We start from the raw sequence: 24,337 nt of genomic DNA on the forward strand, positions 1-24,337 counted from the left end.
TTCATCATTCTGGACACATTAATATTGTATCCATTTTTACAGCTTCCAGTAAATGAACTGAAATCTCTGAAGCTGAATTATGTACATGTATCTGCAGAAAAAAATGTTACATTACCAAAAACACTAACATTCCAAACTTTTGGTATGGTAGTGTAAGTGGCAATCTATCGACAGTAAACTGACACACTTTCATGCTTGCAAACATGAACACGTGCACACATGCACACACACACAGACACACACACACACACACACAGACACACACACACACACACATACACTCATGCACATACACTCACACACATATACACACACACATACACCATGACCTGTGATGGTAAGCACGGCTCCCCCAAATCAATGCCATACAACATTGAAAGCAGAAAACTCTGAATCAAAGCTGTCGCCATGGTAACCACCCCCTTTCCCACCTCACGTCCGCTGATCGATTGGGGTTCAGTGCTGATGGGACTGACCCAGAAGAATCACTAACCTACATAGCAGGCAGAACGCACTGTTCACCAGAGAGTGGAGGCCAGTTACAGCAAGAGAGCTGGACGAACGGCAAAGGAGGAGGAGAGAGAAAATTCAACAAGAGAATTAAACAAGCAGGACTGGGATAGAGAGAGAGAGAGAGAGAGAGAGAGAGGGGAAAAGAGGGAAGGACCTGAAAAACAGGAGAAAAGGGAAAGTGAACTGCGTCCACTACCAGGGGAAAATGATGACCGGTGCATTGTACCTGTTGCTGGCTGTCTGGCTCCACATCAGGCCATTAAGTGGAGGTAAGGTATCTTGGTCTGGGCACAGAGACAGCAGCAGCTGGGCTTTAGTAAGTAGAAGTGTTGAGACTTGGCAGAGAGAAATGGAGCAAAGAGCTTCAGAAATGTTAAGTTTGACTGGGGATCACCAGCACAGAAAAAAGCTCAGTGTGCAGGGTCACGGCTGGAGCAGACAGAGGGTCCTGCAGTGGGTGGGGGGGTTCAAAGGGACACTGCCGGAGATTTTTAAACAGCTCATGTTCAGCTCATGTTCGGGAAAAGTCCAGAACAGCTCAGTAATAACAACACACAACACAATAGAGGAAAGAGTTCAGAATGTTTTACATGGAATGCTTTTACATGGAATGCTTTTGCAAGTTGCAAAGTCACGTTTAAAGGCAATGTATTTTTAATTTTGCTAAATATATCTGTCATGCATTTTGTGTTACTTTTAAATGCTGGTGTTCTTGACTGAAGCTCTTCACTTAAAGAAGAATTCCATGTCCACTTTTTCTAAATTCCAGCAAAAATGAATCGTTCCGATATAATCAAAGTCATTCAGATTGGTTTGATGTGAAATGTTCCATTCTAAAGAAATTCAGTGATGGTGATGGGAATCAGATGTCTGAAGTGTGTAATCCCTCCAAAAGCTCCCTCACAGAAAGTGTTCATACTAAATGGCTATGGTAATACATTGTTTGATGCCTGATATATTGTTTTATTACACGTTTGAAGTATGACTTTGCATTAAAATATTTTTGTACTTTAACTCCTAGCAGGTACTTACATGCACTTGGTCCAAAGACATAATTGAATCGTCCCAAAAGAAAATCTACAAAAAGGCAACTTTACAGAAGAAGGCCAAAATGTTCTTAACTTTTCATGTAAGTTAACATGTAGAGCTTTTCTTCCAAGCAATTTCTATTGGTCCATTCATCATGTAATTTGCACACAATGAAAGGGGCAACCGGTGTGCTAAAATGATGTGGAAAATAGAAAACTGGAAAAAATTTTGACACCTTTATTGTTATTTCATTATTTATTTATTTTTGGGCTCTATTTATTTCGGCTCTATTCCCTGGTTGTTCTGGATTGTAATATTTGCATGGCAATGGTAATATTTGCATGGCAGATCTGGCTACTGCTGGTTTCTATAACCACCACTGTACAGAAATCAGAGTCTTAAAGTTTCTCTATAATATAATATAATTTTTTATAATATATAATATAATATAATCTATAACCGTTTTGCATGAAACCACTCTGAATGACTTTCTTTACATCTCAACCCATAAATCAAGCAGAAATTTTGAAAAATCAGAGTAGCTCTCCTTTCAGATGAGCATCCAAAAGTGGGCTGTCATGCTCAAACATTACTGGACTCAATCATATTAAAGTTTGGAAAAGGTTTGAAATTATAAAAAGAAATATTGCTGTAAAATATATTAAATGACTTATTTAATTAGTAGGAAGATGATGGAAGCTTTTTCTAAGTAAGAACAAAGCTGTAAAGTTTGAAATAATATTTAAAAGTCAGAGGTGTCTGGCTGGCGTTTGCATGAGTTTTCAGACCTTCACACATACTGATAAAATATGATAATGATAGATACTTCCCTCACATCCTTGGAAGACAGGTCCTTCACCAAGTTTTAACTGAATTCTATTTGAATACTCTTTCATTATGCTTGCAATCATCAGATTCATCTGCTTGGGGACGGGGTCCAAAGCACAACCCACGCTGAAAAATTTTCTTGCACATGTTCTGTGCAATTACACGTTTTAACCAGAGAGGGCCCAAATCCTACATAGTGTAGCTTTAAATACCCTTCTTTAAGCATGCAAAACTTCATTGAGCAACTTCAAATCAATGTTTCGTCTTGTGATTCATGTTTCCTGGCTGCTGATGCTTCATGTATGACTCACATTAAGGGTCATGATCATGTGGTTATAAGTAACAAGGAAATTGCAACTAGGGCACAAGATATGGTTTATTCACATGGGCGTGTGACCATGTGCTCACACACAGACACACACACACACACACACACACACACACACACACACACACACACACACACAAATATGCACACCATATAATGGAGGCCTAACAATAAGTGTCTGAGAATTGATCTGAGTGGGCTTTGCTATGATATAATGTTCAGTGTCATGCCAGGACTTTGAAATCTGATCCTCACCAGTTCAACAGAGGGAGGAGGTCGATCTAGCTGCTCAGACTGTGCAGAGATGTTTACCCAAGCTTGTTTTCAGACAGAAAGGGAAGTGCTGGTGTAACAACGCTCCAGCATGTAATTTTAACAATGAAAAAGAGGAACAGTACATCACGTCCTCACTACAACCCACAGACATAAATGTATATATATATATATATATATATATATATATATATATATATATATATATATATTCAAATCTAGCCAAACAGCACTGCACCTGCTCTTCAACATGACTAGACTTTGTAAATAAACCATTAACATTCAATGTGTTGTCAGTCCTGCTGTAATATAGTAATCATATAAAGTAATTGCTTGTCCATTACATTTCAATTAGGTATTTATATGAATGTATTAATTTATATAATACATATAATACATTTTATCAGCTCCACTTACTATATAGGTGCGCTTTGTAGTTCTACAATTACAGACTGTAGTCCAACTGTTTCTCTGCATACTTTTTTAGCCCTCTTTTATCCTGCTCTTCAGTGGTCAGGACCCCATGGAGCCTCACAGAGCATGTACTATTTGGGTGGTGAATCTCAGCACTGCAGTAACACTGATGTGGTGGTGGTGTGTTACTGTGTGTTGTGCTGGTCTGACTGGATCAGACACAGCAGTGCTGCTGGAGCTTTTAAACAGTGTCCACTCACTGTCCACTCTCTTAGACACTCCTACCTTGTCAGTCCACCTTGTAGATGTAAAATCAGAGACGATAGCTCATCTGCTGCTGCACAGTTTGTGTTGGTCATCCTCTAGTCCTTACCAGCGGTCACAGGATGCTGCCCTCAGGATGCTATTGGCTGGATATTTTTGGTTGGTGGACTATTCTCAGTCCAGCAGTGACACTGAGGTGTTTAATCCACTCAGACCAGTGCAACACACAACACACACACACACACACACACACACACACACACACACACACACACACACACACATATATATATATATATTTTTTCCAAGTAATTTTTCCACAATAAGCAAGACGGACACAATGGTGTAATATATTTTATATTCACAGTGAAATGCACATGAATCAGGTCATTCAATACACTACTATTGTCAGTGAATGAACATATGAGAACATACATACAGATCAACACATGCAGTATCTCTCTGTTTGCTCTCCTGCAGGTCTGCTGAAGTTGGAGGGTGAGCTGGAGGGCAGCAATGTGATCAGTCACTCTCAAGGTTTGGTGGGCCGACTGGAGACCCTCCTCCTCCATGGAAACAGCAGTGACGTCTCACTGCGTGTGGAGACGGTGGACGGTGATGAGGTGAAGCTGATCCAGGCCCACACTTTGGTTCTGTCCCTACAGAGCTCCACATTCAGCCGCATGCTGCAGACCCGCAACAGCAGCACACTGGTCCTGCAGGAGAGCTCAGACTGCGTGGCCGTCTTCGAGAAGTTCATCAGGTCAGCTGTTGACTGGACACACACACAAAAAGTTTGTAAACACCTTTATCCAGTGTTTGTTCTGAAATCACGGTATTAATAGGAAGTTTGCCTCTACTGTTCTGGGAAGGCTTTACACTAGATGTTGGGAGATTGCTGTAAGGGTTTGATTGTATGCAGCCACAAGAGCTCAGCTACTGATGTTGGATAATTAGTTCTGGATTGCCACTCCAACTCATTCCAAAGGTGTAGGATGGAGCTCCATCACTCCAGACAGCACAATTGCATTCTTCCATAGCTCAGTGCTGGAAGGCTTTGTACCACTGTAGCCAACACTTGGCACTGGGCATCGAGACTGGCTGCTCCAGAATATCCCATTCTATTATCATAGCTTTTTAAAGGAAGTTATTGAAGCTATCTGTGTGCAACTGAATGCAATGGGTGCACCTTAAATGAGCAGAATTCACTTATTAGAAAGAGGTATCTGGACAATTTTGGACATAATGTATACGAAGGTCAGGGGTAATCCAGGCCCAGAGTTGAGAAACACTGATCTAGATCAAACGCTGTACATCCTGAGAGCAGCAGAAGCAAACTTGTAACTCTGAAATACTCAGACATGAAAATCATTCAAACACTTTAATGCGACAGAACCACTACTGAGTCACTGACTTACTGGACTTATTGCAGCTCAATGCAAATATATCACCTCTGCATTTAAAACTTGAATGCCAAGGGAACACACAATATGTCCCTCTAGTGGTCAGTAGCTGAAAAGCAGCCCCCAGTCCAAAGCAAGGGTCACAACAAAAGATAGGATTAATCAGACTCTGCTTATTGCAAGTGAATCGGCTGTATTGGATTTAGCTTCTCATATGCAAAACAAAGCACAAGGAGCAATATTACTGTGCTTGTTTTTCATATGTCATATTTGTAGAATAAGCTGAAGTTTTAGTGTTTTGTTACAGCTTATGATACAATGATGCATGTGTTCCAAACAGAAGCCAAATACATACAAATGTCATGTATAAAAAGGGAAAATTTCACTGTGTTCTGCACTTTTACTCTGCCTTTACTCTGCACTAAAAAGCCTGCTGTAGAAAACTGGCCGTAATTTAATTTAAAGTTTGAAATGGAGCCTGATATGGTACAGCAATAATTAAGCTTTATTGCTCAGTTCCTGTTTTTTGTTTAGGTCTGATCTCTGAATCGTGTTCATATTAATGATCCATATCTGTCATTAGTGTGGACAGTATCAGTAACGTCATAGGGATGGTCCACTTGCGTCATGAACAACAATAAAAGCATAATATTTACGATACAGTCCATCCTTGCAATGGCGATGCAGCTCTGTCGGTGCTGGATGATGACCACAGTGATATTAGCACAGTGATGTGAAGAAAGTAATAATAAAATAAAATTTTGCATCGATAGAAGGCATGAATCCTTTGGATTTTTTGTCTTAATGATACAAGATGTGATGCTTTCAGAGCTGGGTGGACACACAAATATGATCCTTTCAAATCAGATCTGAGCCACTTTTGTATATGGCCTGAGTTTAGATTGGATTGCATATCAGATTCATGGCCATGAAACCTTCAGAATCAGAATCACTTATAAGGAATTCGACCAGACAAGCAAACAGACTGTTAACAAGTATTTATCTAAAGGAAAATTACAATAAAAAAACAACAAATACAATAAAAAATAAAGAATAATGAATAATAAAAAGCTATGGAGGAGTTAAACAGTAATGTGAATAACTGTACATATGCAGAAAAGAATTTGTACTCATATGAAGGTCCAACAACATATAAAATATAGAATGATATGAATATGTGCAGAAATGTAACTTCTCTACACTCTTAAAAATAAAGGGCCTGTGGAGGTAAATTTTTTACATCATTTTTTTATCAAGGTACAAACAATGTAAATGTAGCCACAAATGTACAAAGATGTGTCCAATTGTGTACCTTAAATAAGTTTTTCCAGGTGAAAACTTTATTTTTTGTACCTTTACATCCTAATGTAGCATGGAGTGTGGAGACGAGACAGGGTGTGTGGAGTCAATACAACTTAAAAATATAATTTCAATTGATTATGGTATGCCTGACTAAAGGTACTGAAATGTACATCTGAGGGTGCCACCCCAGTGACAGGAGGGGTCCTGCCCCAGTGACGATTTTTTTCTGAGAGTGTACAGTTGTGCATTATGGTACAGAGGAGTTACTGTAATGCATTAAAGTTGTAGAGTGCATGTGAGGTGTCCACTGTGGTTAACAGGCTATAGACCTCTGGGCAAAAAGCTGTTAGCATGTCTGGTGGTGCTTATTTTGAATCTTCTATTTTGGCTGGAAGAAGCGATGTCCAGGACAAGCAGGGTCAGCTGAAATTTGTTGCTGTGCTTTGACACTCTGCTGTTGTAGATGTCCTGAAGCATTGGCAGACTACATCAGATGATCCTTTCCACTGTCCTGATCATGTGCTGGAGTTTAGTTCATTCTTGTGAGGTGGAGGAACCAAACCAGACGGTTATGGATGATGTGACCATTGCTTTTGATCATCAGGGCCTGTGGCAGATTGAATTTCTTCAACTGTCTCAGGAAGAACATTCTCTGCTGGCTCTCTTGGCTGTGGAGATTGTGTTCCTCTCCCACTTAAGGTTCCTGAATATGATGATGCCCAGGAATTTGAGTGGCTCCTCAGTGGAAACCACAGAGCCATTTATGTTAAGGAGTGGTGGGGTCGGGAGAAAGGATTGTGCCTGAAGTCCACAACAATCTCTATAGTGTTTTGTGTGTTGAGCAGCAGGTGATTTCACCTTAAAAAGACTACACCTTAAAAAACCTTAATGAGAATGGTGAGAATTTATGTAGTATGATTTTTCCCACTGTGAACGCCCATCGACTTATTACCGTAATCATTTACTGTTCGCAGCATGACAGCAGTGGCTAACTTGAATGCTACAGAAGCATTAATGTATCTGGCCTTTTTTCACTTTCAGCCCAGTCATTGACAGCTGATGTTTGCAATGAAGAGTTGTGCAACTTGTTTGTTAATTTGCTAATTGTTATATTTGCTCATTAGAATGTATTTGGGTTGATTTGGATGTGCATGTGCAAGTCTTTTCAGGGCATGGGTTAGTTCAAACTAAAGACAGAAATGGATCGCTTACACAGATGAAGGTTAACCATCGATGCAGAAGATTGGATCAATGCAGAAGATTGGAAAAGTACTTTGATATGAAATGGTTAATTGTAGAGAAACTTGCCATCTTGGATTTCTTCACAGTGGAAGTGAAGTCCTTTTAAGAGTGAAAAATAACATAGTCTAAGGCACCGTTTAGAGTGACATTATCTGGTCTCTCTCTACAGGTACCTGTACTGTGGCGAACTCTCCTTGCGCTTGGACCAAGTCACAGCTCTGCATAAGTTGGCTATCAAATACGGTGTCTCAGACCTCCAGCAGGGACTGACTGAATACATGAGCCGGAACCTGGCTGGTGCCTCAGCAAGCGGTCATGTGGTGGGATGGTACGAGTATGCTGTGGTGGCAGGGGATGAGGGTCTGAAGACCACCTGCTTGCAGTTCCTGTCATGGAACCTGTCATTTGTCCTGCGGAGTACACAGTGGCCATCAGTCAGTGCAGAGCTGCTCCTGGCACTGCTGCGGCGCTCTGATCTGGTGCTTCAAAGTGAGCTGGAGCTTTTTGAGGGCTTGGAAGCCTGGCTGATCCAGAACGATCCTGACAGCTTGACTGTTGAAAATGCTCTCCGGGCGGTTCGCTATGCCATGATACCACCACAGGAGCTTTTCCGCCTGCAGCGCTACTCACCCATCCTGCGACGTTACCATGAGTCGGTGCGGGACCTTCTCTATTTGTCCTTCCAGTTCCACTCGGCTTCCCCGATGCAGCTGGCCAAGTTCTTCGATGTCAACTGCAGCCTATTTGTACCACGGAATTATTTAGTGGCATCCTGGGGTACATCCTGGGTTGTCAACAATCCAGTGCGAGATGACCGCAGCACCAGCTTTCAGACCCAGCTGGGTCCCAGTGGCCATGACGAAGGAAAGCGGGTGACGTGGAATGCTTTGTTTTCACCACGCTGGCTCCCGGTTAGCCTCAGGCCCATGTACAATGAGCAGAGCACCATGCACCAGTCCCAGCCTGTGCAGCCACCCATGAGTGCTGCTCGGCCTCGCATCATCATCACTCCTACCACATCCAGCGCCGAGTTTGCAGGTGTCAGCTTCCAGAAGACTGTGATTGTGTCCACCAGGCAGCAGGGTCAGCTGGTGGTGCAAAACATCTACAACTTCCACCAAAGCACAGAGGAGGCTGGGGACTTCCTAGCTGGAGCTGACCTGCAACAACGCAGCTCTGAATACTTAACAGAGGGGTCCCTGTACCTGCATGTCATCATCAAACCCCTTTATCAGACACTCATTGCTATTAAAAAGTAAAAGCAGATGCTATCAGAGACACAAAAGTAGTTTTAATCTGAAAGCACTGATGTTCTTCCAATGAAAGATGAGGATTCACTTCAGATGTTAAGAGGACGTGGAAGATTTTAAAGAATATGATCATCAACAAGCCCCTTGAGCAGATGCTCATTGCCATGAAAAAGTAAAAGTGAAAGCATCAAAATCCAGAAGACCCAACAGTGTGTAGAATATGACGTGAGAATTCAGATCTTAAACGATCACTTGTGATTTCAAATTTTGTGTTTGAAAGTATTTGGCTATTGGTGACAATCACAAGCTAAATTTTTCATATGTGAATGACTCCATATTATTACCAAGCAGAGATGGGAACTCAAGTCAGTGACTTGGACTTGAGTCACATTCAAGTTGCATGTTGATAGACTTGTGACTCAAATAGGACACATCCTTAAATGACTTGCGTCTCGACTCTTTACTCCAGGGGTGTCCAATCTTATATGCAGATGCTGTAGGTTTTCACTCCAACAAAGCAGGAGGTCACCTGATGAATGTCTGAAGACTAAGACCAACTGATTAAAGGAGTAGAATCAGATGTTCACCAGCTTGTTGGGAGTGCAAATCTGCAGCCACACTAGCCCTTTGCGGATAAGATCGGACACTCTCTTACTTTAACCACAGAGCTTCGGTTCCATCCTTCAGACTGAATGATGAAAGGATCATTATCGAATTCATGCTGGGCGCGACAGGTTTTTAGTGAGAAATTTCGTTTGTAAAATGCCACGGCTGCCGCTAATAACAAGACTAAACTGAAATTCTCTACTAAAGACATAGGACTTGACATGGACTCACACCTTAGAGAGTCATGACTTGACTTGCACTTAGAAACTTGAGGATCGACTCGGACATGCACTCCAGAGACTCAAGACTTGACTTTAACCCACAATGGACGTGACGGTCAAGACGGACTTGACTTGGGCTTGTAACCAAGATACTTGAGACTTGGACTCGCACCTCTAAAAGTTCAGACTCGCACTCGCAGCCCAGAGACTCAAGACTTGCACCCAAGAGACTGGAAACTCAACTCATACTTACATCTGAGGGACTCAAGACTCCATTTATACTCACACCTCAGAGACTTGAGATTTGACTCAGGACTCAGGACCTCAAGACTCAAGACTCAACTTGGACCTGCACTTTAGAGACTCGAGACATTCGCACCGCAGAGACTTGACACTCAACTTGGATTCTCAAGAATCTTGTGAAGATCTCTTTCATCAAGCCCCTGAAGTCACCATAGAACACCACATAAAATCACTGATATCCATCAAATGAAAGATGACAGTTTGAGTCAAAAATCATCAAAAAACATACAGCTATGGAACTGTTTGAATTAATTCATGAATTTCTCAGAAGATCAGACAAAGTTGACTCAGCGACAACCATCTGTCTAATAAATAAAACTAATGAATAAAACTGGGTAGGATTCAAGGATAATTGTGTCTACTGACTGCACTTGGTTTCCTAATTAAGGTAGATGCTGTCTTAATGCATTAAAATGGACTTTACATCTACAACCTGCGATGGAGTGCACCCATATCACAGCCTTAGAGAAAGACTACAGCCTCATGCACTGCTAGTTTTCTGTACAGCAACCAGATAATACATCTCCCACTTCAGAACTATCATTTACTCCTCACTGCACTGCTTCCAGACTTTTCCAGAGTGACACAGGAACAATGAACATTGTTTCTTAGTCTAATGTGAATAGGTGCTGCTGTAAATACGACACTATATCAGACTACTTTCAAGTTTGTAATCTCATGCAAGCATTTTAAAGTGTGCTTAAAAAAGGTCACATAAAACTTCATTGATTTCTTCTTTGTAGGTATTTTGCAATTGCAGTAGCCCTCATTGCTCTGAGAACAGATCCTAATTCCTCGTAATAATTCTTGCAGTCACAACATTTTTCCTTTTATTTTAACTATTGTAATCTTAATGTATTTTGTTGATTATAACTTAATAACATACCTAATGCCTGTTGCCCTTTACATTATGTGCAAATTTCATGATGAATGGACCAAAAGAAATGACCCAATATACATGTATATATATATATATATATATATATATATATATATATATATATATATATATATATACACTCTACTGTATAAAAGTCAGACATCACCTATTTTTGTTTATTCAGTTTTTAGGTATTCAACTCTATTCGTTAACCATCAATCATGGTGGAGAATCCAGAGTGAATAAATTCTGGAGTTGGTGATTTATTTATTTATTTATCGAAGGCATCATGAATTCTCATAAATATAAATGGATTTTTATATACATCATGTAGTACCCTCTGGAAAATGTTTGATTGGAAAGAAATTCATTCTACAGCAAGATAACAAACCCAAGCACACTGCTGAGAAAGGCAAAGAGTGGGCATTTTGACTTTATATCTAGAAATTGTGTAATTTTCTGTAGAATGAAAAACTTGCAACCTATGTAAAATGTTTATCTTCATATAATTGTTTTATGCAATAGAAAAGTCATTCCAATCCAAATGTTCATATTTAGATATATATATTTGAAAATTGGTGTGTGTGTGTATATATATAATATATATATATATATATATATATATGTGTGTGTGTGTGTGTGTGTGTGTGTGTGTGTGTATTAGTACATATTAAAATACTTCCTAGCCTAGATAACCTACTAATAGTAATTGTTTTCACCTATTTAAATATATTGTTTCATTACTTTAATATTTTCATTATGTATGTAATGAAATATATATATATATATATATATATATATATATATATATATATATATATATATATGAATGAATGTTACAATAAACCTTTCCAATTATTCATTTTTTTCAGCTTCTTCATTGATTATTTAAATAAATAAAAATGAATAAATAAACAAGCATTCAAATAAAGTGAACAGAAGCGCCACAGTAGGCGTAGCCTCCTCCTTCCCTTCCCCGCTCAAAAAGGAAACCGGGTGCACTACAACTCCCATGAACCTTTGCGCGAGCTTTTTTTTTTGCAGGAAGAGAGCGTGTTCTCTCTCTGTATCTGTGTGTCTCTTTATCTCTCTTTCTCTGTCCATCATGCCGAGCGCCGCCGAGTTTTCTCTGCGCGAAACTTGACGCGGAGGGGGGGGGCTTTTCGTGCAAAAAGACTACAACAAAAAACAACAACTAAAAGAGAGACACAGCGTTGTGCGCTGCGTGCAGGCGGCGGCGCGCACCTTCACCCCCCCAAACACACACATACACAGGAATACACACACAGCACCAGCAGCAGCAGCGAGCAGCACCGACACAGTACCGACACCGAGAGTGCATGCAGATCGCGGCTCGTGCACCTCTGTTTGCAAGGGCGAGCGCTTTCTCGCGGCGAGGGGGAGGAATGGAGGGAGGGAGCGAGAACCAAGGCAAAGTCTTTCGCGCCTCCCCTCCCCCGCAGCAGAGCAAAGGGGAAATGTCCGTGTCCAGAGGAGGTGAGTACAGCTCGCCGTGCGTGTGCATTGCACGGCGCTCGCGCTGCGTTTGATCTTTGCACGCTTTTCTTGCAGCGTGCACCGCCGCAGCCTCTTATTTTTCAGCTTTGCGCGCTAATGCAACTCTAAAACTTGGATGGTTTGGAAAGGAAAAAAGGTGGAGTGGAGTAGAAGGGAGGGAGGAGGAGGAGAAGAAGGAGGGGGGTTTGCATTGCATTGCATTTCCTGTTTTAAAGAGCTACCGTGTTCCTGCGACCTCGGCTTTCTCCTCGGTTTTTTGTGTCCGTGCAGTCGACGCTTATTTGCAGTCGTGCACGATCGATTATGGTGTCTTTGTTCAGGAACTAAGCAACGAGGCTAAAGTTGGCTTCTTGTACGAATTACCCCGTTCCACCTTAAATGGTGCAGCAGTAACATTCTGGCGCCCGAGGCCAGAATTCTTCAGCTGGGGCGCCAGAATGTTACTGCTGCACCATTTAAGGTGGAACGGGGTAATTCGAATAAGAAGCCAACTTCAGCCTCGTAACTAAGCAGCTAGCTTAGCAGTGGAGCGCAATGCATTGCAATGCGAGGGGGGTTGTGCAACGGCAACGTCGCCCCGCGCTCGAGTTAATGCATAATATCCCCCATAAAGTCGACTGTTATGAAATGGAATTTTGCATGCAATCGTGTCCTGCAGAATCCAATGCATCAGGGTTACTTTGCACCTCGTTGCATGGAAAATGCATGCAGTAAACACCGATCTTTGTTAGTGCCCACTGTGCTGGGAGAGGAAGAGACCTGAGCCTTGGTTGCATGGCATGTCGGAGTGAGCTAGCTAAGGGTGGTGGAAAAATTGCACTGAAGTTTTTTTTTTTTGTTTCGTTTGCGCCCGACCATGCACGTAATGGAAAATGATTGGGGCGCCCCGTCCTGAGCTTTGTCCCAGCAGTAAGCAGGCCCATGCAATAGGTAGCCACACGCTGCAAAAAGGAACACGGCTAAATATAGTTTTTGTTGCGAGCGTGCGTTGCTCCCATCATTTCGAGGAAACCAAGCAAATGTTCTCGAGCTGGGACCTCCCAAATCCTGGCCCGGAGCTGCCACCCAGCTACAGATTCCTCTGTTGCTTCTTGTGCAAGATTTCTGCAACTTGATTGTCACCTACAGGCCAAGCGAGCTGTTCAGCAAGGCCTTTTGTTGCACTTTTGCCCAGCTACACTGCAGGGAGTTTTCCCTGCTTTCTCTGCAGAAGTGATAGACCGTGCATGAGCATGCACCTATGGGCCTAATGGAAGTAGACCAGGCTGCTCCTTTTGCAGCTTAAACCATGACATATAACAAACAGCTGGTGTGGCAGGTCCTGCAGCTCGGGGACTGACCGCAGCTTTGTGGAGATGCCAAGGGCCGAGCTCAGTGATGAGCAGTTTTGCAAGAATTAGTGGGGCGCTCAGGTTTTCTTCCATGTCAGAAAGGGAGTGGTGGTGGTGTTGCGTAACTGGGACACACCTGTCTCTGTGATCTAAGGTTTGTTTTAAGGGCCGCCCCCAGCATGCAGGCAAGCCTGCTCCTCTACCTGTGCAGGGACAGTGTGGGAGTGTCCAGGAATTGCTTTATGGAAAGGGGAAGTCTGTGTGGCTTTTCTCATAAGTTTCCGTTTTTACACTCTGTGCGTCTTTGTAATGGATTCAGGCTGTTCATTCATCAGAAATAGCACATTAAGGTGGATTTAGGTATTCATGGTGTGAGAGACACTTGCTTGGTGACTCATGTGTCAGTTGATAAAGGGGTTACAGAATACAGTCACAGTGCAGTGCATGCTGGGATGAAGTGTCACGTCTCAGAAACTTTGGTAACGCTTGTCTTTCCAGCAAGACAGTTTGAGTGAACTCCCCCAGTTGGAAAATCCTGTCTGTGATCGTTCTGACTGCTTATGAAGGCAGCATGAGTGACTGCACGGTTTACCTGGAATTACAGGACTTTCAGTGTAGGTGAAAGAGGAAGCAGCCTGCTGAGGCCTAAAAGCTGCAGATAGTGGTTAGGTTTCTATTATTATTATTATTATTATTATTATTATTATTATTATTATTATTATTATTATTAGAGCTGGCACTACTCTGGTACTAGGAAAATGTTGGACTGGATATCTGAGGGGAAGAAAAGAATTAATCCTGTGACACATCTAGCCTAAAAGAGCTGGAACATTGTGTCACATTATGTTTTTGGCTGTATTACGAGATAGTAGAGTGGTTTGAGCGTGATGACCTTCTTTCAGATGCTTGTATTAAGTGAACTGCTTTGATTCAAATGTGTATTTTAAAAATGTAGCATTTTCCAAAAAAATGTTTTGGTATCATATGGTTCTAGAAGCTACAGCAGTGGCACCAGAAAATATTTTTTTGTGTTATATTTTTATATTTTGTGTTAACTTTATAGGAGAAGGAAAAACATTCTTACTTTTGAGTATTCGTTAATGGCCCAATATTTTTTTTTTTTTTTTTTTTCCCCTCAAGTAATTTTTAAACTTTTCCATAAGTTTGGTCATCATGAAATTTTAACACTGTGCAAAGCATAAGTGAAGTTATATGGGGAGGATGCAGGGATTTTGCATGACAGCGATGATATAGATTTTAATGAATGACATTAATTAGCGAGTCTCAAGCACATAGTGTGTTTTTGACCTAGTTGGCCAGCATGTTAGTTAGCCTTAGCCTTCCAATCGGCATGACTTACATGCTCATGCATTTTTCCTGTGTTGAATAGACATTTATGGTGATGACTCTCTACTCTCTTCACTTAGTAAGTTTCTCTTGCAAATTTAGCTCGAATGCCTTGTATGTTAATATCCTCCACATATGTAAAAAATATGGGTGCTGCTGCAGAGTCTGTTAAAATCCACTTTAGAGTATTTTGTCCATTTTTAACAGTATACAGTTTCTGTATTTGAGCGAAATATTCTGAGGTTTCTGTCAACAGTCTTGACACTACTGGTAAAATCCTTGCCGTAACAGTCTGATCACTTATTCTTACCATTTTTAAATAGTACTGTACACTTGTATTGCTTCAGTTATTATTTATGTGCACAAAAAAACTTGCTCATTTTAAAAACTTGACCCTTTTGTCTACTCTGAGTGGTGCACAGTGTGGTGTTGCGTCTGTGGTATTTGAAGTTTATAGAGTTGGACTGTAATTGTGTATTGAGTGGCAGGAAGTGACAAAAATAAAATCATCCTCTGGATTTTGTTGCTGCAAGGGATTCCCATGAGGGAGATTAATGATTAGAATGAGTGAATCAGCCCCACCGACTGAGTTTATCATGGTTTTTTGCTGTTGTTCAGTGTGCTAAGGTGATTAAGAGGCCATATTTGTCCAATGAAATATACACTAAGGTAGCTGCCTAGTGGTCATGTCAAGGTACTTGTTGGTTCTTACTGTTTTTGCACAGAACTATGCTTTTTGAATCTCCCTCCTTTTGCACACAACTGCCTTTTCTTCTCTAACATGCAAACTCTATTTTGGGCTGCTATAGTTAATGTCTGTTTCAACAAGATGGCACTGAAAAGATGCATCTAAATAAAAAATAAAGTGAAATAAGGACTCTGGTTTTCTTGGCGTACGGTGTTGTACAAGGCGCTGTGTTCTGAATCTTGTCCATATGCATGTAGCTTGAGAGGAGTAGCAGCTTGGCTATATAAAAATTCTATCCAAGATGTTTTTGGAGCTTGATTTCATGCAATTTGATCAATAACAAGTTGGGAGTTGAGATCAACTTTGAGATGAGTGTTGAACATGCTGAATGAACTGAATGGGAAAAGTATTATTATTTTTTTAAATTAGCAGTTCACGATGAGAAATGCGAAATGCAGGCCTAAAGCACCAGGGGTCAAAACATCTCCGTCAACTTTCTTGAAGCTCAAAAACTGGTTTGATAATTCACAACAAGCAGAGATTTGTTTAGAGCACATTTTTTGCTGATTTTTTTTTTTTCTTTTTCTGGAGAATGGCTTTATAAGCCGTCCCACACTGTATCAGTAGACTTGTGTCTCGTGCCTGTTGGCCACTGCTTGTCGTGCCTGTTGGTCACTGCTTTAACACGCTATTACAATGTTGGTTCTCTGGCTACCATTGTGTGCCATGCTGTGGCCCCAGTGATGCACAGTGGCTCAGTGTCCTGGCCATGCCTCGCCCCTGCAGCCAGGCCTAAAGCTACGCGGGGAGGCTTCCATGGCGCACAATTGTCACATTTGTCATGCAAATGGCCCCCGCGAGTTTCAGCGGCACAGATACTAAATCCGCTGTTTCGACAGGCTGATTGTTGGTGGCCGTCCAGCCACGTTGCCTTTTTTTTTCTGCACAAGGGAACAATCAGGTCGTTTTCTGTATTGTGCAGACGACCCGCCAGGCCACCTACCTTTTTGACTGTACCCCCAGACTCGTCCATCACAGTCTGCAAAATCAAATCCGGGTCGGGAATCTGCACACAGTGTCTGCATGCAAATCTTTTTCACATGTGCGATCTATGTTAGAATCGACTGGAACTCTGCAGCTGAATGTGTTTCGATGAGGCACTTGCATTGCATGTGTGAGTGCACTGAAAGAGGGTGACATGCTGAAAATAAGACAAGCATAAATAGTGTCTCCCTGGTGTTGAATCGCTCAGGAGTAATCAGCCTGTTCGCTCTGCAGGCTCTCAGACAGAGAGGCCCTGCCTGGAGGGGGCAGAATGCTTTCTCTAGCTCTCCCATTCTTTCTCTTTCATTCTGTCTCTCTTTGCTCTAAAGGATATGAGCTATGCAGGGTTGCGCAAGCTGCACATTCTGACATCGATCCGTCTTATTGCAGACTTCTGAATAATTGACTGCGCACCCCTCCTCAGAACTCCACTGAGGTGTCTCTTTACGATTGCACTTTACAAGACGTGCATATAGGCTAATCATTCATGTTGTTATACTATCGCATGGGCCTGCAATCCTATTAAAAAAAACCCCCAAAAAAACAGGCCATGCTATATTTTTGAGTGAGTAGAGGAATGCATTGTGCACCACCACCACCATCTCCTCAGCTCTGCTGGAGGCAATAAATAGCCTCATGTCATCATCAAGCATTGCTGAAATATGTTTGATATTAAAGTGGTGCTCTTACTTGGCCCAGATGCAGTTTGCTAAAGCTCTTGCACATGCAGGAAATAATCTCCTGCATGCAAATAAGACTGCCAATTCATATTGGTTTTAAGGAGCAATGTCTCGTTCTGCTCATTCCCTTTCCGGCACAGTTGTGTTTCTCTAAATTGGCTCCTGCATAATGAAGGCGGTGCATAATAAAGGTGGTATTTGACGTGAAGAGAACTTGAGTCAAGTCGAGTGAGCTACTTAAGGTACTTAGTAGCTCATGTGTACTTTGGTAAATAATTTTTTTGGGCCTTTTTTCTTCCGCTTATCTCGCTAGCTACAGGATGAAATGCTTAGCACGCTTCGTGGGAAACGACTGGAGCAAGGGTGAATGTCTAATGAGGGTTAAGTGAAAGTTTCACACGCCTAGCTGTTTGCTGTTAACACACCTGTTGAGTTTTCATAATGGTTAGTCTGCCAAGCATTTATGCTGACAACTGAATAAAATATTGCACGTTACATGGACAACTTAGCACAGTGGCAGCCGATCATAGGAGAAATCCCTGAGCTAACACTATTTATTTCAGAACTTTTCTTCCATAGCCAGCAAGCTAATTTTTTTTATATGCTAGCTAATAACTTTTCTTGCATATTAAACCCCAAGCTAACATTTTTTTAGAGTTTCTGAGAGGTTCTTTTGCATCTTAGCTCCCAGGCAAATGCTATTTTTAAATAAATCGACCAAGCTAATGCTAGTTTTATTTGTAAACTTTTTCCCATAGCCAGCAAGCTAACACTTTTTTTTTTTTTTTTTTTGTAGCTAAGAACTTTTTTATGCATTAGACCCTAGTCTAGCTAATAACTAGACCTCGAGTTAACGCTGCTTAGTTTTAGCTGAGGACTTTTCTATTAGCCTCAAAGTTAGCTAATAACTTTTCTTAGATATTAGCCTCCAAGCAAGGCTACTTGTAAGGTTAGCTAGGTCTTATGCCATATAGAATCAGTTGTAAATCTCTTGCACAGCCTGCAGTCACTGAGCATGCCAATACAATTTTTACTTTTCACCTAAGTGTTTCTTGCATATTAGCCCCAAATCCATCACTTAAAAAAAAAAAAAAAAAAAAAAAAACGTAATCAAACTTCTTACGTTATAGACCCCATTTAGCAAGTCAGTAGCTTACATATTGGGCATCAAGCTAACAGTTTGAGCCGTCTAATAACTTTTCTAAGATTTGGCTTTAAACCGTTTTGTTCCTTTACATGTTAGCCTCCAAGCTAAACTTAAGAGGCCTTAACCCACCTTTGCTATGTTTTCTGCCAAAAAGAATCAGTTGAATATCTCTGGCACAGCCTGCAGTCACTAAAGATGGCAATAAACGCATTCAATTTTTAGCTAAGAATGTTTGTGTTTTTTTTTCATGCATATTAGCCCCATATATAACACTTTAAAAAAATCCTTAACTTTTCTCAGAGAATAGATCCCAATTAGCTAGTTAATAACTAACAAAGACCAAGCTAACATTTTTAAAGCTAGCTATTGACGTTTCTTGTGTATTAAACTGTAAGCTAGCAGTTTTTAGCTAATAGGTAGCTAATAACCTTTCTTGCATATTAAACCATCCAACCTTTTTTTTAGCTGAGAAGTTCTTTTGCATGTTAGCCCTAAGGCTAAATAAACAGCCCAAGCTAATGTTATTTTTATTTATAAACTTTTTTCCACAGCCTGCAAGCTAACTTTTTTTTTTTTTTTGTGGCCAAGAACTTATTAGACCAGTCTAGCTGACAACTAGACCTTAATCTAACCCTGTTTGCTTTAGCAGAGAACCTTTGTAAAAGCCCTCAAGTTAGCTCCAACACCAGGCTAACAGTTTTAAAGCTAGGTAATAACCTTTCTTACTTATTAGACTGTAAGCTAACAGTTTTTGAAACTAATTGATGAATATATTGACATGAGAACAGCAAGCTAACAGTTTTTAGAGCTAGTTTGCTTATTAAACCCTAATGTATTTTTTTTTTTTTTAGCTGAGAACTTCTTTTACCAGAACTTTTCTTACATATTAGAGTCCAAGCTAACACTTGTTTTTGTTTTTTTAGCTGAGAACTTCTCTTGCCCCCAAGCTAACACTGCTTTATAATAGTACCTTCTCTAACATGTGTAACCCTCCCTGCCCACATTTCCTGTTCAGACTTCTAAAGCACAAATACTTGTTCTTGGGAAGAGCTCTGTTATTGGCAGGGAGAGTGTGGTGGGTTACGGTCTGTAGGCTAATGCTAGAGGCTTCTGGTGTGGAGACCAGAGTCCTGCACAAGGTCTGTCATTTTAGCTTGTGCGGAGCAGAGGAAGCAGACAGAGAAAGAGCCAGTGATGACATGCTTCCCAAAGCAGCGGCCCCGGCAGCTCTAAGCTGTGGGGTCTGCCATCTTTGGAAGTGTAGAGTGTCTTAAAAACTGCCAGAGCGGTCAGGGGGGCCAAACAGCCGGCGGCTCAAGAGGTTATTTTCATCTCTGTCTCTCTCTCTGTGTCTCTTCTGTTCTTTCTCTCCCTCTTTTTTTTTTTTTTTTTTTTCCTCCTCTCTTTTGGTCTGAGCTCTTTTAGTTTGCTTGTCTGTCCATTCTTGCTTAACTTGGTGGTCCACATTTCATGCCATTTTTTTTGTCCTTTTCTCTTGCTCCCTTGCTCTGCTCTTTTCCTCTCACTCTGATTCATCCTTCCTCCTACGGGTCCCTGGAATTCCACAGAACTCTTGGGATTATTGGAATTCCGGGCATAGTGCGTTAGAGGGGTTTTGAAGGTTGACAGCAAGCTGCCTAGTGAGTTCCTGCAGAAGAACTCCAGGCACGCTGAGGCTGTGCTAGTCACCAGCCAAACACGCTCTGAAAACCCCACACATTAACTGCCAACCGTCCGTTCAAGTGCATGTGAAATAATGGCAAGTCAGTGTTCAGGAGCTCACTGAGGTCACTTCGCTAAAGTCTCACCTGTCCCTTTTCTCCTACATCAGCCATTGAATTAAATACCACTTGGCGGTAAAAGCAATGTACAGCTGAATCTTTGGTGTTCCCTAGACAGTCCATCCTACTGTATCTTGGCGCCATCTGCTTCACATTGTGTGCTTCTCATTGCAAAGTGAACATTTGCTGAGCTCAGCGCAAATATGAGTTTAATGTGTTCTGACACAACTGGCTTGTGGAAAATGAACTACCTGAGCTTCCTAAGAAAGAAAAAGCATCAGAGCTCTCAGATCTGGCTGACAAAAATATCTTTCTCTGGAGTCTCAGAGGAAGTGCCAATCTCATTTTCTTCCTGTGCTGGTCAGACAGTACATACTAGCCATTGTTTCCTGCCAACGTTGCGCAGTTATATAATCCATTGATCATGTTATGTCCTTTTGAGTTCTCGCTGGTGCGGTAGGCCGAGTGCAGGCAGGGCTGTGTTTCCATCTGCCTCCATGGGAACAATGTTTTTATGTTTTTCTGAAGAGTATTTCCCCCAACAATGTTAAGATTGCTAATGGCGAAAGAGACGCAGCTCGGATCAGTTGGTGCTGCTTGCACTAATCTAAATGGTGTGTTAACTGATTCCTGTTGGCTTCTGGCCAGCACTGCTTGCAGTAGTGCTTTTTTGGTGAGGTGTTCTTTTAAGGGCAGGTCTGACGTATGCGTGCCATCTTGTGCAGCTTGGTGAATGTAAGGTGTGGCTACACGATGTGGGCCTTCAGACTGCAGACGGGGGTTACTGCTTAATGAAGTCCTGCAAGGGTTATAAGATCAGCCTCTGAGATTTTCCATAATGTGCTTGAAAGAAGTGCAGTGAATAGCCAAGGTAGTTCTCTGGCTGTGAAAAGAGTTCATCTTTTTATTAGCTTTCAACCAAAAAGTCAGTTCATAGCTTCATTTTAAAAGAGGAGTCTGTGGCATGTTTTGTGGTGTACTGAGTAGGTGTTGGATAATGGCAATATTGCAATGCGCTTTTATACATGAAGAAAACAGTTGATTGTGCAGCCCATCTGTAAGATACTGCTCAGCCTGGCTCTTTTGTTATTGGCCCCTTTTGCAATTATGTTTATTTTCTTGGATGTAAAAGTAATTGCATATATTAAAGTAGGGAGGGTGTTTGAAGGAATGATTCAGTGAAAAATCATATTAACACAATTTTTCACATACCCTAAACATAGTCAAACAGCAAGGACATGTTTAGTGTCCAAATTTTGCTTCTTTAGTTTAGAACTGGAGCTACGAGGCTAATGTAGCTAATAAACACTAGAAGCCAATAGTCACCCAAATCTTTTCTCTAAGTACTATGGGATGCACCAATATGGGATTTGTGCCAGATGCTAAAGTCCAAATTTTTTTTTTTATATACTTGGCTGCCAATGATGATACAAACATTTATACAATGTAGAAATTAGGACTAAATGCACCTGTACTAAAGAGAAATGTAACTTTTATTTGTATTGAGTTATAAATGCAGTGAAATGAATGAAATGCAGACATTTAACACAGTAACCCAGCATCACTTAAACATTCTTCTCTTCCAGAGTGGAATAAATACGTCACATCAGTTTAAAATGTCAACCAAATCTGTCTGATGTTGATATTTTCAAACATTTTTAAGCAGATATCTGCCAGTTTTGATATTTTTTGGGATCTTAGTAATATATCGATTACAAAACTTAAACTGGACCCGTTTTTAAGGTTTGACATAAAGACTTCTCATATATGTGACTTGAATCATAAAAATAAATAATGCTGAATGGCGCAGGAAGCCACTTTACACAACGTTTGCTCTGCTGAAATACGGCTGCCCATGCATGCATGTCATGGAAATGTAAGGACGCAACAGACTATGTTCTTGATTTCTATTGTTTCTTTGTCTAAATAACTGTTAGTGTTGAGATATTCTGCTGGAGACATGTGTTTGGAACAGAAAGAAAAACTGAATCTAATCTAGTTTCTGTATGCCTGCATGTTTCTGTATGCCTATATGTGTGTGTGTGTGTGTGTGTCATATATATATATATATATATATATATATATATATATATATATATATATATATATATATATATATATATATATATATATATATAAAGAAGAAATAAAATATATTGTGTGTGTTACATGATTTTTTTTTTTTTTAATACCACAAACAGGAAAATTCCACCTCCGCATTTAACCCATCCATGAAGTGAAACACCACATACACGTTAGTGAATACACACACACTAGAGGGCAGTGAGCAGAATCATCACTTGCATAGAGCGGTGGGCAGCCCTAACCATGGTGCCCGGGGAGCAGTTGGGGATTAGGGGTCTTGCTCAAGGACACCTCAGTCATGGACTGTCGGCAATGGGGATTGAACCGGCAACCTTCTGATCACAGGGCCGGTTCCCTAACCTCCAGCCCACAACTGCGTGGGTGGGTGGGTGGGTGGTTGGTTGGTTGGTTGTGTGGTGTGTGTGTGTGTGTGTGTGTGTGTGTGTGTGTGTGTGTGTGTGTGTGTGTGTGTGTGTGTGTGTGTGTGTGTGTGTGTGTGTGTGTGTGTGTGTGTGTGTGTGTGTGTGTGTGTGTGTGTGTGTGTGTGTGTTTTTTATTTTTTATTTTTTATTATTTATTTATTTATTTATTTTTCCTCTTTTCTCAATACACAATATAAATGACTTTTGTTTATTGTCTGGTTTCAACCTACATGAAGCAGTAATAGTGCCACATTTGTAAACCACTTATAAAACAATGAGTGCGATGAATTTTGTTTCTTATACTGTGCTGTATGGAAGCCATTTTAAGATGTTAATGTAGTCTCAAAATAATGACTTATTTTCTTAAAATACTGGCTTACTGTATCTAAAAGGCAAAATCTCATAACAGTGATGTACTATGCCCGAATAATGTCATTTTCTGAAAATAATGACTTACAATGGTGAAATAATGATCTCATAACAATGAATTAAATCCTTAAATAATTGTTTCTTAACATTTAATATCTTATTATTTTGACAATATGTTAAGAAAATAAGTCATAATTACTACTGCTGCTAAAAACAAGAAAAAAACAAACAAAAAAAGGCACTTTCTTTCAATGCCCTTCAGTAACACAGCACTAATTTCAGTAAACAGGACTAATTATGCTTTCTTTTAAAGGAAATGTTTAGGTGGTCAGCTTTCTTTACTGATATCGTGAAAACAATAAAAATATTGCCCACCTTTACTCTGCACAACCATAATGAAGAGCTGAATATGATTTGAGTGAGTTTGGAGGATGGATTTACAGAAAAAAATTGGGTGACTTCTAGTGTTTGTTAGTCTTGGAGCTCCAGCTTTAAACTAAAGGAGGGAAAAAATTCCAAACATATGATTGCCTACATATGGGTAAGTGGAAAATTGTGTAAGTTTGTTTATTGATTTATTGCTGAACTATTCCTTTAAGTCTCTATGGATTACTTTCATAGAGACTTTCTGCACATTCAGATTGAGCTGCTTGTCATGTTAGGTGGAGTTAGAGATTCCACCAGGTTGCAGAGCATGAATGCTTATCAGTCTTTGTTAATGTGTGTCTCTGATTTGTGAGAATTGGTGATTCGCATGGCTGCCTGAGTGCAGATGAAAGTTGTCCTCTACCCTGTTGAGCGTGCCACTGCCTGTCCCATCAATTCCAGCCCAGTCAGTCTCTCTCTCGCGCGCTCTCTCTCTCGTGCTGTCTCTCTCTCGCACGCTCTCTCTCTCGCGCTCTCTCTCTCCCCCTCTCCCCCTCCCCCTCTCCCCCTCCCAGACTCTGCTGAGGAGAGAATGGAAAAATGACTGCTTAGCCAGAACACTCGGTTACCCCCATGACAGCTGAGAAGCGTTTGACATGGCATGGCACTGGTTGTTATATTTGGAGGCTTTGAGCTGGCCTTT

The 24,337-nt window shown here is 40.9% G+C and overlaps 2 protein-coding genes across 2 annotated transcripts in view; both read left to right on the forward strand.

The window, feature by feature from the left end:
* Positions 1–534: 534 nt before the first annotated feature.
* Positions 535–10,917, forward strand: LOC108429817 (BTB/POZ domain-containing protein 17). The gene is made up of 3 exons (XM_017701842.2): positions 535–782; positions 4,130–4,412; positions 7,766–10,917. The coding sequence occupies exons 1-3, from the start codon at positions 719–721 to the stop codon at positions 8,853–8,855; spliced, it is 1,437 nt and encodes a 478-aa protein (XP_017557331.1). The 5' UTR covers positions 535–718; the 3' UTR covers positions 8,856–10,917.
* A 970-nt stretch (positions 10,918–11,887) lies between these two features.
* The window catches only part of map2k6 (mitogen-activated protein kinase kinase 6), a 37,422-nt gene continuing 24,972 nt past the window's right edge, over positions 11,888–24,337 (forward strand). The window contains exon 1 of the mRNA XM_017700828.2: positions 11,888–12,353. Coding sequence (XP_017556317.1) covers positions 12,197–12,353 — 157 coding nt within the window. The 5' untranslated portion in view covers positions 11,888–12,196. The remainder of the gene's footprint in view (positions 12,354–24,337) is intronic.

The sequence above is a fragment of the Pygocentrus nattereri genome, chromosome 13, assembly GCF_015220715.1.
Source record: "Pygocentrus nattereri isolate fPygNat1 chromosome 13, fPygNat1.pri, whole genome shotgun sequence".
Lineage (NCBI taxonomy): Eukaryota > Metazoa > Chordata > Actinopteri > Characiformes > Serrasalmidae > Pygocentrus > Pygocentrus nattereri.